Source organism: Gymnogyps californianus, chromosome 15, assembly GCF_018139145.2.
Source record: "Gymnogyps californianus isolate 813 chromosome 15, ASM1813914v2, whole genome shotgun sequence".
NCBI lineage: Eukaryota > Metazoa > Chordata > Aves > Accipitriformes > Cathartidae > Gymnogyps > Gymnogyps californianus.
This window is the reverse complement of record NC_059485.1, coordinates 329,259-347,524: the sequence shown is the minus strand read 5'-3', so window position 1 is coordinate 347,524 and position 18,266 is coordinate 329,259. Positions and strand designations below refer to the sequence as shown.

The 18,266-nt window shown below is 43.7% G+C and overlaps 1 protein-coding gene across 1 annotated transcript; it reads left to right on the top strand.

Moving 5' to 3' along the window:
• Positions 1-10,049: 10,049 nt before the first annotated feature.
• KDM8 (lysine demethylase 8) lies at positions 10,050-17,503 on the top strand. The gene is made up of 7 exons (XM_050906156.1): positions 10,050-10,550; positions 10,922-11,088; positions 12,464-12,596; positions 13,496-13,537; positions 14,270-14,419; positions 17,037-17,129; positions 17,227-17,503. Exons 1-7 carry the CDS (start codon positions 10,050-10,052, stop codon positions 17,389-17,391), a joined length of 1,251 nt encoding a protein of 416 aa, XP_050762113.1. The 3' UTR covers positions 17,392-17,503.
• Positions 17,504-18,266: the final 763 nt, after the last annotated feature.

Genomic DNA, 18,266 nt, shown 5'->3' with positions numbered 1-18,266 from the left:
GTAGCTACTCATTTCCAGAGCACAATGGCAGCATGACCTGACTTTGCAGGATGCCAAGCACTCCGGCCCTGGCCAGACTCTCTATACGCTCTGTGAGGAGCTTTGCTACCATCAGCACCATACAAGGTGGGTATGCAGCTGCTCAAGAAGAGTCAAAACCAAAATTCCACTCTATGTCAAGTGCAACACCTTGGAACCAGCCCGGAGGAGGCAGCAGAGCAGCAGGGGCTTCTGCCACTGCAGCAAGCGTCCATCTACAATCTGCCCGTATGGAGAAAGAAAAAAACCTGCCCAGTCTGAGAAGAACGACAGAAAACAACGCTCAGAAGCAGCCCCTGATTCCTGCTGGGCACACACAGAGCCACAACAGAGTGGAGCTTCAGTTTTTCTGCCACAATTCAAGCAGTGACACCAAGCTATATACAAAACAGAGATGCTGGGCATCACAGGCAAAACTGAGAAGTCTGAGCTTGATGTGTTTCTCTCCTGCATTTTCTCACAACCTCCAATATTATTACAGTGACGCACAACACCAGAGAATATAATTGCTGTAGTGATTACTTACAGCCATTACATTAAGCTTTAAAATGCTCCTTTCAAATTGAACAATGTTTTTTCAAAGTCAACAGCTGGTTCACAGCTTGAAAGCAACAGTTAAGATAAATTAAATAAAAAGGGTAATAAAATCACAGACTAAATTTAATTTCTGAAGCACATGCAAACTCCGGCAAAGCCTTTAAAATATCTTTTAAAAACACCCACAGAAACTAAAGTCAATACAACCAACAATTATACCGTGCTCATTAATAAGAATGTGATGTATGAACACAAATAACTGTGTACACTTCTAAATATACTTAAAACAGAGCACAAAAACAAATTCATGCAGCACTTATAGCCTAATACAATATATATATTATCTATATTATTATATATTATATATATTGTATATTATATAATAATATAGGGATAAGTCAAACAGAAGTTTCAAATGAGATTTGTAAATCTTGGGAGGAAGAAAAAATTGTTTACATATATATCTTCCTCTTAAGGTACATACATATATATAAAGTGTGGTTAATGAAAATGACACGTCCCTACCCTTAGGATAAAAAGGTGATCTGGTGTGTGCTCAAGATCAGTACAATGCCAGGAGCCTTTATCAGCTCTTGAAATGCACTACTGGAACAACAGGCAAGACTTACATTTCTAGAGTGTACGACTTCATTTAAATGCCTAGAGACTTTTCTCTGGCTTGATCTTCTGTTTGCCATTGGGAGAACACTATTCACAATTCAAATGGCCTCTGCTTGGCTAGCGATGAAGTGCTGAAGCTACACATCCATTCGGATGAGGCAGAGAAATGTAAAGGAGCCATGCCCTGGCTTTCTTCCACACTCCTGTCAGAAAAGCTTTCCACCTACAGCACCGTTCCAAACAGGCCGACTAGCGAGCAAGCTGTCTCTTTGCCACCATCCTGTATATTGTTGATCAGCGGTTCAGCATTTTACATCCTATTGCACTTCAAAAAGAAAATGATGCAAGAATCAAGAATACCTATTCTACGTTCTTTATCACAACTGGGGTTTTTGCCATATCAGAAAGGCTGCTTCCCATCAATGCTCATTAGCAAGAAGAAATATCCCAAATCAGTTTTCCTTGTGAATCTTTCCAGTAGGCAGATAGATTTGGCGTCACAGTTTTACAACACACGTGTATGAGACAGGTATATTGCAACAGACAGGTATATTCTCTGAGTTACACACCATTTTCCTTCCTCGCTCTTCTTCCCTTGCAAGCAGCAATAGGGCCTACGAGAGAAAGAAGAGATTAGCCAGCCACTTGCTCTAGAAATCACTGGGACCACCTGTGTAGTAAAAACTGCACTAAGTACACGTTCAAAAAAATGAGATGAATATGTAAAAGAGGATGTACCTCATTACTTTTAAGGAGAGGCATCTCTGTGAAGGTGGATTACACCAAATATTTTCCTACACTTGGTGCACAAGCAAGATTTTGGCAGGCACTCAGAACAAGAGAATGTGTTGGCATATATTCAGTATGCGATTCACCTCACCTACATTTATCTGCCGAAAAGGAAAGAAGGTCATCTAAGCTAGTCTTTCAGCTTCCTTCTGTAGCCTGAGGAGAGAAACAGACACCCACAGAGAGCAATTTATTCCACTTGCTTGCCTACCCTAAGTATCCCATCTCAGGCTGAGATGGATCCCTCTCTCTCAAACAACTCAAGAGAGTCCAGAGGATCGGCTTAGGCTGGACACCTAGTGGAATCTGGCCTAGTCTAAAATTAAGTCTCCTACCTAGGGTCCAGCTGAGACAACAGGAAGAGTACTTACTGCCATAAAGATTTTTTAAAAGATTTGTTGTAAAGATTTTTTGTTTCTTTTAATGTTGAAGGAGCTGTCTGAACATGTTTGCAAATATGAAGGAGATTCAAGTTGACAGAAGCAAAAAAAAGAAATAACTAAATTTTAAACATAGTCTAACTTACATAATTTCCATCCAGCAAAGGTAACTAAGGCTACATATGTAAGCAATACTAATACTGACTATGTCTCAGTTGCATCTCAGCACTGACACATATGTCCCAGATGGATGTTACATAATGTTTTTGGAAAAAATAAGCGTTTTCCAGTGATTTCTGAAAGTAGAACTGGGTGTGCTGTTATAGCCTGCTACAGAAAGAACATTGTGTGTCCTACACACACTGCAATGAAATGCATTCCAAAGTGCCATGCAAAATGTCACCTTATCTCACTTAAAGTTATTCCATCTAGTAATATCAGAGAAATTACGACAATATGTTGTTCTACATGAAAGTACATGACAGTGCTATTTGTAAGACCTGGCAGCTGCCACTCTCGGCAGAGCAGATGGCAGTGATAAAAACACAATGCAGGGAACAGGTTGATAAAGACATATCTGTCATTACACTTTCGCTGTACAATTACACTCAACTCCAAGATACAATTGAAATACATAGCTGTGTCACTCTCGAGCAGGAAGACCTTGCTTATCTGAGGAAAATAACTCTTGTGTGACAATTAATTCTGTACATATTATTAATCAGAATCATTCATCTCCTGTCCACAGGAGCAGAAAAAGCAGCCAGGAAAGACATCCAAAGTCTTTAAAGTCTTATGTGTTCTATACTTTTGTTCTTGCAGAGGGAGAGACAACCATTCATCCCCTGTAATGGAAAATCAGAGTCAGCCATGATAACAAACACTTTCATGGCAATCATCAATTTACACTCCAATCTAAGGACAAGAGGGCATGTTACCTCCCATTTTCACTTTTTTTTTCTTTTAACTTTTTTGGGGGGGGGTGGGAGGATGTTAAATGAGTATATTGCTCATGGAAGGTACCAGCCAACCACTCCTGGAAGCAGAAACAGTCTGCTTACCCTAAGGCACACATGGCAGGGCAGCAGCACTACCAGCCTTTCCTCCCCTTCATCCCTGCCCCAGGCAGAGAGGGCCATTGCTAACGCTGACAAGCGCTTCTCTGCTGCGATGGCCAATAAAGGCATACACCACCCAGGCCAATCATGAGAGCATCTTCCTCATGCAGATGGCTGGAGCGGAATTGATTGCCATCATCTCACAGAAGCACCACGAAAAATCGTAAGCAGCAGTCACCACCAGCATGCAGCCAGTAACCCTGACAGGGCAGAGCTCCAGGTGCCCTCAGCAGCACAGCAGCTGGACATCAGTCCTGCAGGGAGACCGTCAGAGCACCAACACCAAACTAAATAGCTTTCTCTCACTTTGCAGAATGAAGAATCTACAGATGCCAGTTCGGCTTAGATCATCCACTGGAAATACTGATTCAGAGAACAAGGATGCTAAACAATATTCAGAGCCTGTTAACTCCTTTAAGACACTTGCTTATAGTAAGGCTTTCTTTTTAAATGGGCAAACTAATAAAATCAACTAGAATTTTAAGTTCTAGCTGAAAATTTGTTAGCTTTTGTAACAGAGAATCTAGACCTGGGGCACCAACATAAAATGCATATATAATGTTTACTTCAATATATGACCTCCAACCGTGATACTTTTTTAATGGTGATTCCATCCTTGCTTATTAAGTAATCAGAGCAATTAACCTTGCAGTAGTTTTGAAATGTCTGTAAAATAAACAATAAGAGTGTTTTTAGTACTATATATGTTCTTACAAGACATTAGTGGAGACCACTTGTATTTTCCAAGATAAACAAAAATTAATCTCTAACAACACAATAATTAATGATATGCATTGTAAGACTAATGTACTGGTAATTAACATGATAAAATATAACATGGCTAATACACAACCAATAGATACAGCTAAATGCATATTTAATTGAAACAGTTAGGAATAAAGATTAGCAGGTTTTAAACCTTTGTACAGTCAGAGAAAGAACTGCTTTCCTAGGAAAACAGTGCTTATATCTGTCACTCATTTTGCTTCTACTAGAAAAAAAAGATAGTAAGCCTGATAATAAACTGTTAAGATATTCTTGAAATTCTTATATAAGATTGGCTATACTCTTACATTTAAATATTGTGTGGTTTACTGTGCAAGCATACATTATATCCTGATACAGCTTCAAAAATTTGAGTTAGTTTAGGAAACAACTAATTAAAAAACTGGCATCTAACTAGTTTATGTAACAGTACACAAGCCTAATAAAAAGAGCAGAGCTGACAAGAGATGGAACCCCAAAAGACGGTTATGAAGTATAAATTATCAGAAGATGTTATTCAGCTGCCCCATCTCCCTCCTGCAGCACTCACAACTTGGCACTTCCCACGGAAGGTGGCAACACTGATCTTAAATGCAACTGCCTATACTAATACATGAAGGGAATTAATCCTATGATGGTTTGAGAAGTGGAGAAGTTAATTTATACCAGAAGCCTGACAGCCCCTAACTCCAACTCACAACGGCAATTATTATTCATCATAAAAATACCTGGTTGTTGTTAAAAATGTGGCTGCAAACCTTGGATCTCTGCAAGGTCCACCTCACTCCTCATGCCCTGAACTGGATCGGCTTCATCTTGCAGGTTGTTTTTGAACTTTTATGCTTTCCACTTGCAAAGGCATCATGAAATTCTGCATCTATGCTCACCTGACGTGACTAGAGAGTCCTTTTCTTCAACAGCCCGCTACAGTTACTGCTAGACCCTCTTTCCCTTGTACAAATAATTGGCCAAATAATACCATTTAGAAGCTAATGTGTTTTAGGGTCCCACCTTTATATACCATAGAGACAAAATTTATGCCAGCCTAATGGCAAGTTAGAGTGTAAGCTTAATAAGATGTAGATAAAATTAGTATTTCTGAAGATACAGGATTCATAAAATATTGTGAAAACCATCAAAATGTTAAGAAAAGTTATGAAAGTTTCAATGTAACTTCCATAGTTTCACCTTGGTTTATCTTCTTCTTCACAAAATGGGAAGGAGATATATCAAGAACATAAATTTTTCATTTCTTGCCATAAATTTGTTTCTATTTAAGAGCAATTGTAGTAACTCCGATGAGCATAATGTAAATTCCAGCTTAGGAAACCATCACTGCCGAAAGTCACAGTGGAAGGAAACACTAATTCTCAGGACAGGCTTTCCCCAACAAGCTGCAACAGTCACTTCAGGCCTGGTCTCATCAACTGTCAGGATAAGGGCAGAAGTCCCACAGAAAGCATCTTCCGATGACTCTTTCGCAAAGGACAGGTAATGAGGAAACAGACCACCTCCCTTGGTAATTCCAGAGTGGCAGGCTGCCAAAAGGGACATGAGGTTCCTGAGGAGCTGAGTGACAGCCTGAAGTCCTGAGGAGATGGAAAATCTTTGGTGCTGCTGTTGTGCTCCTGCAGTGATTGTCCAAGAAATTACTTGGTACAAGAACACACATCGTAAGAGCACCAGAAAGGACCTGAGTCACAGCACACCTGGGGTTCGAGACAAGGTGGTCCAACAGCAGAGTCTCCTCACACTCGGATCCCTTTTTGCCCATTCTGCTAATATATCGGAGAGGCAACTGATGGAAGACACCAGAGAGAGCTGCCGTCCTTGCATGCCATTGCTCACGCTGGCCGAGCAGTGCAGAGATGCTAGCATTAGACCCGGGATGCTCTCCAGATTGCTCTATGTGACGCGGTGGTGGAGAGGGTTTCATCTTTAATAAAAACTCCACACAAAGTCAACCCATCTGACACTATTTTGCCCATCAGCAGTGCAAGTAATTTACACATCTCTACTTGGGTTTATGTATTTGGGGCATCTGTTTAGTTTTTATTACTTCTGGCCTTGGCTCCCACAATCCTTCACAGATCAAGTAACTGCTTTCCCTATTTGCTAATTCCAACAGCTGGTTATTACTCACCAGACTCCTGCTATACTCGCCTGGGGAAGAATCATAAATAAATGTGTACAAGCAAGCAGATGCTGTCATTTTAAAAATTGATCCACCTAGTAAAAATGTCCTACTTAGGACTCAAGTGGTGAATCACTGAGCATGTGTCTTGATGTAATTTTAATAAAATCCAAAAACAATCGCAGGACTTCGTTCATTAATTCAAATTAGCAAATGAGGAAAGAGTGTTATAAAAGAGAATATTACTACAAATAAATACTTAGATTCTGAACAGGCCAAACACCTGCTCTTTCCAATGAAGACAAAGGCAAAATAAGATACAGAGCATTTTTTTTTATATTTAGTGTAACTAATCACTTTTCCACCAGTGGCAGACAAGGTAACATCAAGTAACCGTGCGTCCTGGAATCTATGACTGTAAACAGAAGAGAGAAATACAGATGGTTTATCAGACTTTATTATCTCTCTTAATTGTGTGCCTGTTTATTTGGGCTTTTTTAAATAGGTAATTTCTTCCTGAATGTCAGTGCTAGGAGAAAGTGAGCTGCCAGGAGCATATTTAAAAAATACACAGAATATAAAAGAGAACAAAAAGTGCTTTGCAGACTATACCGCAGGAAGCAGCAGGCAAAAAATCTTGGTACCAACTTTTCCTCCATGTTTTAAAAGGGACATCTTTCTGCAAGGTTAGGCAGTTTGGCTTCCGCAATCTTTAAAAAATTTACTTCTGATGAAAACAGCACAAGTTTCAGTGATGGTGGCATAATCCACAGGGAAATGGAACTCTTTTTCACATCAGTCTGCAGGTTACACAGATGACAATAATCTTTTTTCATTGGCAGCAGGAATTAAATTATCTCTTGTTGACTTAAAATGGACATGACTAGCACTGAAGTCATCCACTTCCTTGGTCAGACAGCTCACAAAAAAAATTACCTGCATTAGTTTACAGACATTTCAAAACTAGTACGCATGTACTGCGAGGTTAATTACTCTGATAGCAAAACTTCCCAATTCAGCTTTTGCATATCTGTGGGGGTTTTTTTTCCAATAAAGACAATTTCAACCAAATTGCTAAGATGCAGTGTGATATTATGAGCTTTCAGTGGATTTTCCTCCTAGACTAAAGGCCAAACACACTACAGCAAGACTTAATACACACTTGAAAACCTATCTTTATTAGCTTAGCAGATATATAGCTCCACCCTTTCAAGACTATTGATGCTATATCAGCATTCAAACCGTTGTACCAAAATGACTGGCTAGAAAAAATTGTCTTCCAGTGTACGCTCAAAGTGAAACACTGAACCTCCCTGAATACCCAAAAACTAAAATCTACTCCCAATTGGTTCTTCATCTACAGTAAAACTGACAAAGCTCATCATGGCCTTAATGCCTCACCGCTGCACTAGAGATTACGTGTTCAGAACTTGGTGTTATTTAAAATACCAGAAAGAAAATCCAAATCTTCAAAATGTAATTTGTGAAAATATTCCTCATATTTAAACTAGGAAAACTGTGATTTAGTGAGAATTATATTAACCAACTTAAAGAGAAATAGAAGTTAATATAAATGGCAATAAAAATTGGACAGTCCATAAGCACAAGCCTAGCAACACTTGCCAGCATCATAAATTACAAATATTGAACACAAGGTCTAACAAGTTTTCCCTGCCAGTTAAATACTTTCTCCTATAGCAGCATATATTAACATTTAGCAATCAAGGAGGAGAAAATTCTAAACGAAGGTGCTAAAAATCACACAGTCACAGGACGAATTTAAGGTGCCAAGAGAAACGCTGTTAGAAGACAGAGAATAGACAGGCCAGCATGATAAGCCAACGTAGCAAGTCTAAGTGATAGAAGAAGAGGAAGTCATTCAAACAAGACAGCTGGGGAATGGGGTAGAGGAGGCACAAGCAGCAGCAGCGACAGGAGGACTCAAATCAACTCTTTTTTTTCGAAAGCACTAGTGACTGAGCATGGGACAAAGAATGAGTGATCTCTCAGTACGAAAGGCGACGATTTTAACTTTTTCTGTAAACGTCAGATTTTGCATCAAGTCTGAAGATTTCAACCCCAGACAAGCGACGCTTTTTAATGAGTTACAAATTCCTCATTTCTCGTTATGTTGCTTTGGATTTTGGTTCGTGATGTTAAGACATTCCTCAGAGTTGCTGAATTTTAAGTAAAACAGTATTTTCTTTGTAGTCAAGTATTAAGTACTGAGAACAGGTTCAGGGCACATTATCAAAGCAAGCTGGGGCTGCAAGATGCCATGCAAAGTGTGTTAGAAGACTGAGGTGCATATTCCATACAGGAAGCACGTCTTAAGCACAGATTAAAAGCATGCAGCATAAACCTCCAAAAGGACGTTGCCTCACAGCAGCGTTCACCCCTGACGCTTCTAGGCTCCTCTCAGGTTACTCAGATCAGCGCGCAAGGTCCCAGATAGGCTTTCTTTCTAATACTTAAGATCAACATTGATTAGAGTATCGTCTTCCAGGAGTCATCTACTTGTTAACAGCTGTCCCACTTTTGGAACAGAGAGATTTTCAAAGTGAAAACAGCTATCTTCCTCATACCATCACTGTATGGTTAACACGTAAGCTACAGTAGAAAGAAAACTACATTGGATTTATACGTTCCCCTTTAATGCAAACAGCTGCATCAATCATACAATTACTGAATTCCAGTAGACTCACTGGTCAAGAGCCCAAATGACACTCTCTAGACTGATTTTAGCGATATTACACTGCTCATGGAGACGTGGGCTACAGTTTCAGAGAGCCTTTACCCAGCAAAAGAGAGCAATGCCACCGAAACGAATGGCTCCGCTTCCTTCACCCACCTAAACCGCCTATCGCCCCCTTCTTTACATCTGTAAAAGCGTACACAGTTTGGTGATGAACCAGGTGATGAGACTGATCTGGGCTAAAACTAACCTAAGAAAATGAGTATTTTTTAATCTAGAAGAGGTTTCCATTCCGGTTCGTTACGCGGCTGCACGAAGACTTGCAGCAGCACAGGGGCACAAACGCAAGACCGGCCCGGCGCCAGCGGGACCGCTCCTTCCACCCGCGGCACCCGGGAGCACCGGCCCACGGCAGCCGAGAAACTCTCCATGATGAAACGTGTTGAAAAACACCGTGAGGAGCCGCGCACAGCACAGCCGGCAGCTGCCACCGTACCGGCGGCAACCGAGGAGCCGCAAGTACGAGAGAGCGCTAACGACACCCGACACCAACGCCCCCCCACCTGCCGGCACCCCCGAGGGGGCCCCGCCGCCGCAGCGGCCGAAGCCGGCGGCAGCCCCGCAGGGCCCCCCCGCGGCGGACCGGGGGAGCGCGCGTGGGCGGGCCGCGGGGGGGGCCGCAGGGGCTGCGCGGGGCCCGCCGCGGGGGCACTCCGCCTCAGCCGCGACTCCCGTGGCAGCCCCCCCCCCCGCCAGCCGCTGGGCGCAGTTGCCCGGCAGCGGCGCGCCGGGCCATGCCCGGCCACCGGCCCCGCTGGCACACAGGCGGCCCGGCGCGGGGCGGCGCCGCGGGCGGGATCGGCCTCGCAGGCGAGCGGCGCCGCCCCGCCGGGGCCTGCCCGCCGCGGCCCGCCCCCCAGGCCCGGCAGCGCCGCGGCGCGGAGGCCGGCAGCCGGCGCAGGCGCGCTGCCATGGCGGCGCCCAGCGGCGCGGAGGGCCCGGCCGCCGGCCCCGCGGCGGGCGGCGCGCTCTGGGCAGAGGTACGGGCGCTGCTGCCCGGCGCCGAGGAGGGGCTGACCTTGGCGCTGAGCGGCGAGGTGGAGGACTGCGTCCCGCCGCTCCTGCGGCGGGCCCGGGGGCTGCTGTACGGCGCGGCGGGCCGGCCCTGCGAGGCCGCGGCGCTGCGGCGCCTGGGCGACGTCCTGCGCGACTACGCCTGGGAGAAGCTGAACGCGGGGCCGTGGCGGGAGGTCCGCAAGGCCTGGCGGCAGGTCTACGCCTACGGCTGCCTCTTCGGGGCGCTGGCCGAGGTCGCCGCCGGCCGCCCGCTGGCGCCCGCCGTCCGCCTCTGCGACATGGGGCTGCTCATGGGCGCCTCCGTCCTGGACAACGTCCTCGCCCGCCTCGTCCGCGTCCTGCAGGCGCACCTGCCCCGCGCGAAGCGGCGCGCCGCAGCCGAGGGCAGCGCCAAGGTACCGCCCGCCTGCGGCCCTGAGGCGGCCTGGCCCCCGGGCTCCCGCGCGCGGACTCCCCTCAGCCCGCTCCCCTCGTGTTCCCTCCCCCGGCTCCCCCCCGCCCCGTGGGCTCCTCGAGACCCCCGCCTCGTTCTGCCCCCTCCCCCCCCGTTCTCCCCCCGCGGGCCGCTCCCGCCGCCGGCGCGAGGCCGGGCTCCTTCAGGCGCCCCCTCGTCGTCTGTTCCCCCCCCCAGCGCCCCGGGGCCGGCGTTCCCCGTCGTCCCTGCCTTCCCCTCCGGGAGTGCGCGGCCCGGGGCAGGCTGGGCCGGGCCGGGGCGGCCGCGGAGGCCTTCGCTAGCAGCTGTTGAAGGAGGACGTCTCTGTTCCAGAGGGTCCGGATTGACCCCCCTCCAGTCCCTGCTGTGCAGCCAGAAGATGCCCTTCCACACCTTCACTGCCCTTCGCTGGAGCATTTCAGAGACAACTACCTAATTCCACAGAAGCCTGTGGTCTTAGAGGGGATTATGGACCACTGGCCGTGTATGAAGAAGTGGAGGTGAGAAATAAGAGTTTCTTCCCTGTCCTAGTAAGGATGAGGATCGTTTTCTGTGTCGGGTGTCTTGACGCTCTGTAGAGTGGTGGAGACCTTCACAGAAGACGGGTGCTGTCGGGAGTGACTTTTGTTGGCAGCACCTTCCTGCTGCGATGTTGTCTTTGCTCTGTAGAAGTTGCTCCATAGATGAGGGAAGTGCATCAAACTGTCCTGAGCATTGCACGGTGAGTGCTCCCGTGTGCTGGGGAAACCCGGTCCTGGCCAGGACGGCGCTGGAAGGCAGCCCTGAGCCCTGCCTCCCGGGGCTGTGCCGGGGAGCGCTCGGGCGCATTGCTGGCGCTGTGTGTTGCTCAGCTGGAGACTAGAGACAAAACTAGAGACGCGCATGCATTGCTAAGTGTTCCAGTGAGCTGCTCGCATCTTAAGTGGGTCTGTGTCAGACACAGATCAGGGGTTTTTAGGTCTCAGAACTTGCTGATAATTAGAGCAATGGAAAGTGAATTTCAGAGATGCGCAAGTAAGCATGATTGGCTTTTTCATTCACAGGTACAAGTATTGATGTTTGTTCAGTGTCGTGTTTGAGTGTTGAGTTTCAGACACCACCGTTCAGGAGCGAGTAATAACATTGTGCTGCTTGTGTAATGTAAGCAATGGAGCCAACATTTCCAATACTGAGAATCTAATATTTGAGAGAGAAAGCTCATGATCCCTTAGAAAAGAGGAAAAAACATTCACGCTTAGTTTGAGCAATTGCTTTCGTTCCACAGCCAAGGGTAAAATTGATATTAACTGAACACACTTGTTATTTCATAGGGGGTTTATTCTTTTTTGAGGGAAGGTATTCCACTGCTTAACTTAAAAAGATGAACTTTTCCATTTAGTTAATATCATTGTCAATGGAGAAATGTATACCACCCATCAAAGTAATTCTTCTGACTTTAGCCAGGATGGATATTATAGGCACCTGTATACAGAATTTGGCACTGACAGACAGTTGGTCTAACATTAATGATAAAAAGATACAACATTTTATTTAGCAAACATGGCAGTAGGCAGCAAAAAGACTAGCCATCCCTAGGCAAGAGAGACTAGCAGCTTGAATCTCCTTAGCTCTTAAGGAAACAATAGTTAACTGAGGTAAACAAGGTTTCAAAACAAAACAACAGATAGTTGTGGCATAATATACACACAAACTTGACTGTTTCCTTGCTGCTTGCATCCTTTTCTGCTATCTTTTGTCTCCAGTTGGTTGGTTTTAGAAGAAACTCATGGTAGTAGAGTGGTATTACTCTAAAAGATTGATTTTGATTGATTGCCTTACATTCAAAATGAGTAGGAGCAGCAGTATAAAAGGGTAATGGAACTTTCTTTATTTCAGTGTGGACTATTTTTGTCAAGTCGCAGGGTGCCGCACAGTCCCTGTGGAACTGGGTAGCCGATACACAGATGAGGAGTGGTCTCAGAAGCTCATGACTGTCAGTGACTTCATCAACCAGTATATTGTGAATGAGGTTTGTTACTCTCGTTTTGTTTCATCTCCAAATACAGCAGTGTGTTACTGGTACAGAATTTCTGCTTAGAACATGCTTAGAGGTGATGTCAAGGGAGGCGGCATGCTATAAGCACAACTGTGAATCCAAAGGTTTGACATATTTTCAAGATCTGACGCTACAAATAGTTATTGCAACAATAGCTAGATTTGACTTTTATATATAATCAAATGTACAGCAGCTGGAATTTGATGAATAGATAGATACCTTGTGCAGCAAAAGCCTGAATGGTGGAGTCTAAGGATAAGGGATCCTCAGCCAGCAGTTTTGTTCCTCACAGTTATTAAACTGCTTAGTGAGATCTAGGATCAAGATCCAAATTCACATGCCACCAGGTTAAAAAAATAAAACGTTGATTAGCAATTGAATGTCCTTTTACTTTCACAGCTGAGGATCTGAAGCTCTCCTTTCTGTCTCCTAGCCTTCTGGCAGGAAGGACCATGTGCCATTGCACATTGGTCTGTGGGGAAGCCTGGAATAGAGTATCGAGATACTTACAGTGAGTGAAGGTGAACTAGTCTGTGTACCAGCAGGGTCTAGCTATAAAGATGCAGAGCGTTGTCACAGGATTGACAACAGAACCGTTGAGACTCCATAGGATTATAGCTAGGCTTCTTCCAGTAACTCGAGCTCGATAATTTGTTGATTGTGGGGATATATCTACACTCTTAAAATTTCAGTGTAGCTGTAAGTTACTATTTCAGAAGACCCTTTATACTAGTCAACTGTTGAAACAATCCTGGTGCTCTGAAATAGGACATTGGAAATGGATGTTACCTATGAGTATATTAACTGACTGAGAAGTCTTACCTTATATGTCACTATGCATTTTTTTTTTTCTTTCTCTGCTGTAATTTCAGAACAGTGTAGGATACCTTGCCCAGCACCAGCTTTTTGATCAGGTAAAACTGAGTCAATGTTTTTATCTTTCTGCAGTCAAGTGTTCCCTTTATAGCACAGGTCATCTCTGAGGATGTCAACTCTACTAGATGGAAGGGCATATGGAGAATTCACGGTATTTCTTAAGTTTCCATTCCCACAATTTGAAGGAACAGATGGAGGGGTTTGTTCCATTTGGCTGAAAGGCATGGAAACGAAACTCTTTCAGGGGTGAAGACATTGAATCTTAGTGCTGTTTTGGTACAATGTAGCATATACGTATAGGGATATCACCTGGAAAGCAGCATTTCCCCAAAGAATATGTAGGTCAGGGAAGAGATTTGGACAGGAAACAGTCTTCAGTGGTGATATGTTCACCGTATTCTGAAATGTCATTCCAGTTAACCAGAGATTAGGTTGGTGGGAGATGTAAAAAGGAGTCTCGTGGAGAAGGAAGCTTAGTGTATAAAAGATCAGCTGCTCCTTTTCCGTGAACAGCAAGCCTACTTATTCTTGTGGGTTTCTCTGGTTTCTGCTAAAGCAAAGGGTCTCTGAAGAGTCTGCTTGCTAGGACAGAAAGTGTGAGGACATTTTCTGCAGATTCCTAGCAGTTCCGCTACTTCTCTCCTGCCTTTGCTGGACAAGCAGGTCATTTGTTTTCTTTGTGTCAAGCCTTGTTCCTCTGTTCTGTGAATTACATATCTTTGGCAAGTCATCACATACCCTTTTTAATGTTTATTTCTTTATGGGAGTAGATCCCAGAATTGAAAGAGGATATCAGTATCCCTGACTACTGCTGCCTGGGGGAAGGGGAAGAAGATGACATCACTGTTAACGCTTGGTTTGGTCCAGAAGGCACTATCTCACCTCTTCATCAGGATCCCCAGCAAAATTTTTTAGCCCAGGTCTGTACTCGACTTCCTCTACACGTGCCATTAATGCTATAGCTAGACAAAATGCTTATGGTATGTAAGTATTAAAGACAAGGGTAGCAGACAATTTGATGAACAATTGAGGGATAGAGAATATGCAGGTATTATTTTGCTATTCTATTGCATTTGTCACTACTGCAACTTAATACTCAATGTAATCTTGTAGGCCACAAGTGCTCCTCGTTGAGATAGATCATTACTTACCCTCATTTTACAGATGACAAATGGAAATCACAAGAAGCAGCTTTTCCAAGGTCACACAAGGAATTTCTAACAGAGTTGGGAAGAACCTGGATCCTGTCATAGTGTACCAAGGAACTTCCTTTTCTGGAACAGCAAGATTTTGGGGTAGACTCAGGTGCATACGCTAATCCACTTCAGGTTACCCAGTAAAATATCTACTCGTGCGTGCATTGAGAGTCAGATGAAGTAATATTTGCACTCTGACCTCATTGCTGCTAAGTGAGTTCCTGTTGGTGGGCTTCTTGATGATGACTTTTGGTGCAGAGTAACACAGTAAAATACCGGGGCCCTTTGTGGTAAGCACTATACAAGTCCAAAGATGTACTCCTGGTCCAAGCAGTTGACAACTGTACATCTTCAAACTCTGAGGGGTTTTTTGCTTACTGGAAGGAGATTGCCGTTTCTTCCTCCATCCCATCAGACTCTTTAAAAAAAAATACGGCTTACACTTCCAAACATTTTCCAGCAGGATCATGACATTGAATACTTTCTGCTTGTGCTTATTTATGGGTTGAGCCTTAGTTCCTCTGTCCCAAACAGTTGCATATTGCTAACCTGTGCTTTCACTTGGAACCGAGGCTTAATTCAGGCCTTCCTAAAGTGGGTTTTTATAACTGCAGTGCAGTTATGTACATATTGTATTTCTCTTCCCTGCTAACCCACCTGACACACACACACACAAACACAACTGCATTCTGAAAGCGAAGTATCCTACTATACAAACTATGTAAAGCTTGCTGGGAATTTTTTTGGGTGGAAGTCCGTTATAGGAGTTGTTGGACTGGGAAAAGATACTTCCCTTACAAACTTCAGAACTTGTATTCTTCTGCCTGAAGAATGGGAGAGTATCTGCCAGTGCTGTAAAAGAGTCTTTGTAATTTGAACAGCAGGTGATCTGGCAGTTTTCAATTTTCACTTAAAACTGCCCTGCCTCTTGATGCCATTTAAGCTGTGGCTGTGGAGTACAGGAAGGGACGAGTACAAGTAACAAAGCGGAATGATCCCTGCTGGCTGGGGGGTAGCTGCTGCAGAGACCGTACTATTTCCATTAACGAGGAAACCAGTATCTGGAGATGCAGGCTGTTGCCCGTGAACTTGTACTTTGAGGCTGGCAATATACAAGGCCCTGACCCAGCGAGGCAGGTGAAGGAAGGAGCCATTAATAGCTCATGGCAGTCCAGGTAACACCCCCCCCCCCCCCAAAAAAAATGCAAGGATTCAGAAAATGTGCTGTCGGAGCAATAACTAACATTTTCTTTACTCCCATACATCATCAAAAATAGCACTTAACACTTGGTTCTTTAGAGAGCTAATTAATATCCATAAACCCTTGAGGTATGGAAGGTATCCTAAAAACACATGGACAGTTGTAGTTATTTGGATCAGTGCTCTAGTAGCTTAACCAGTGATAGTGAGGAGTAGGACAGGGCAGGAATACACTGATATTTGTCCAGCCTTTAGAATACATTTATGTGCTGTCCTTGAAGCAACAAACTCTCAACATCTAGCACTACGACTTGGGTATTGATAAGATTTCAGGAAATCCTGTTGTATTATGTGGAGGATAGAGGAAAAGCAGCTTGGTTAGGAATAGTTTGGTACATAATGCCAGTCCAGGGTACTGTGGTTAGTCAGAGTACTGACTTACTCTTTAATGTGATAGTTCCAAACAAATATGATCACACCTGGCCCTTGAAGAAATCTTGAATCCTGGCACAAGCAGCATGAATATTCACCCTTTGCCTTCTGCGGGCATTCCACTGGTATCAGTGCAGGAATCGGCTTTGACTCGTTTATTCTGCCACTTCATTCTAGGCACCGACGACGTGCAGTTCAGTGTAGTGTTCAGGTCAGTTAGTCCACTTGCCTTACGGATTCTAGTCTTCCAATTAGCACTCCAATGAACGACCTAATTTAATCATGACACAGAAATAAGAGCTAAAGGAGTATATGGAAGCAGTCACTCTGTGCTGGTACCTCTGCCTGCTGATGTGAACTGCACTGAAGACTCGACCTCCTTATTCTCAGTTCTTCCAATTACTTTTTAGCTATGTAGAACCCAAATAATATTTTATAAATTGGGTGCCTTAAACTTTGAATTTAAAGTAATTTGGGTAAAGGCATTTCCTGGTATTTCAAATTCTTATCTGCTCCAAGGGAACAGGTACTTGAATTCCAATAGTCTGATTTAACTTTTTATTATAGCAGTGTCTGTTTATTAATAACAAAGATAATGATGTTTCTTGTAATCAGGTGTATTTTACTGTTAAATGCCAGCTGTGGCTCCCAGTTTCCAGTAATGTGCAGGTTAATGACAGATGGAAAACATTTATTGTAATATATACAGGTATTTGGAAGAAAGTATATCCGTCTATATTCACCGGAAGATTCAGAAAACCTGTACCCACATGAAAGCCAAATTCTTCACAACACTAGTCAGGTAAATAGTTGCCTGAAATTTTAGTATCATCAGTAATGTCACTTTGTCAAATCATGTTTGAGATATTCTACTGATGATTGTTTTGGTTTTTTTATAGGTTGATGTGGAAGATCCTGACTTAGTTAAGTTTCCCAATTTCAGAAGGGCTGCATTTCAGTCCTGTATTCTGATGCCTGGACAGGTTCTGTTTATTCCAGTTAAACATTGGCACTATGTACGATCGCTTGATATCAGCTTCTCTGTCAGTTTCTGGTGGTCATAGCTCTGAAGCATACATAAAGTCTGTTAGCATTGTAATAGGAATTAAAAATCAGAAAAAGGAGTGTCTGGTGTCTTCTCACAAGAGAATTCTTTTCAAGCATGAGAATGTTCTTCCCTATCCAGAGGTTAGAGGTGGATTAAAAAAAAAAAAACAAAAACCAACACACTCTTGCTTCAGTGTGGTGACAGAATCAGGATGGGTAAATGCAAAGAAGATACTACAGCCACTTTTATTTTTGTGGATGTTTCTAATATCAGCTCTTCATAAAGAGCATCTGTTAGGTCATCATCGTGTGTGTGTGTGTACATCTGAAACACCTCTATATACGGGCACTGCCAGGACTCTGCTTCAACCTATATTTGGAACATCAGGTTAGTGTTACCTTCTACTTGGATGTAATAACAGTAAAAATTAGGAGCTACATAAACAATGAGGGATGATGCTACCCAAAGGTTCAATATGTTTAAAAAAAAAAAAAAAGCTAACATGAAGCAAGATACTAATCTCCTATACGGAAAAAGTTACTAGTGTTAAGGCCTAGGAACATAATTAATTGTAGTTAATCCATAGTTTAATTGCAGTTAAATAAACTGAAGCTTAATCATACTTTGATTAACCATCAGCTGAACTGCTGACACTCTGTCTTCTGCAGTGTCACACGTTTTTACCAAGGAAAGATACGCTGCCATTCCATTCTGGTACCTGGCAATATCTAGTCCTTGTCTTTTTTTCAAGTCACTCTTAAAGGAAAAAGCATCCTTACATAAAACTGGAGAGTGAAGTGCTAATACTAAAAACTAAAAGAATCTTAAGATGATTAATTTTTTCAACACTTTGCAGACATAAGCTGGCATTGCCCCAAAAGTCTTGTCCTA

Bases quoted from the DNA above. Each gene is read 5' to 3' on its own strand.
- KDM8 (XM_050906156.1), top strand. From the start codon at position 10,050: ATGGCGGCGCCCAGCGGCGCGGAGGGCCCGGCCGCCGGCCCCGCGGCG. The intron at 11,089-12,463 runs GTGAGAAATAAG...TCTTTATTTCAG, and splicing joins CCGTGTATGAAGAAGTGGAG to TGTGGACTATTTTTGTCAAG. The intron at 14,420-17,036 runs GTCTGTACTCGA...TAATATATACAG, and splicing joins AGCAAAATTTTTTAGCCCAG to GTATTTGGAAGAAAGTATAT.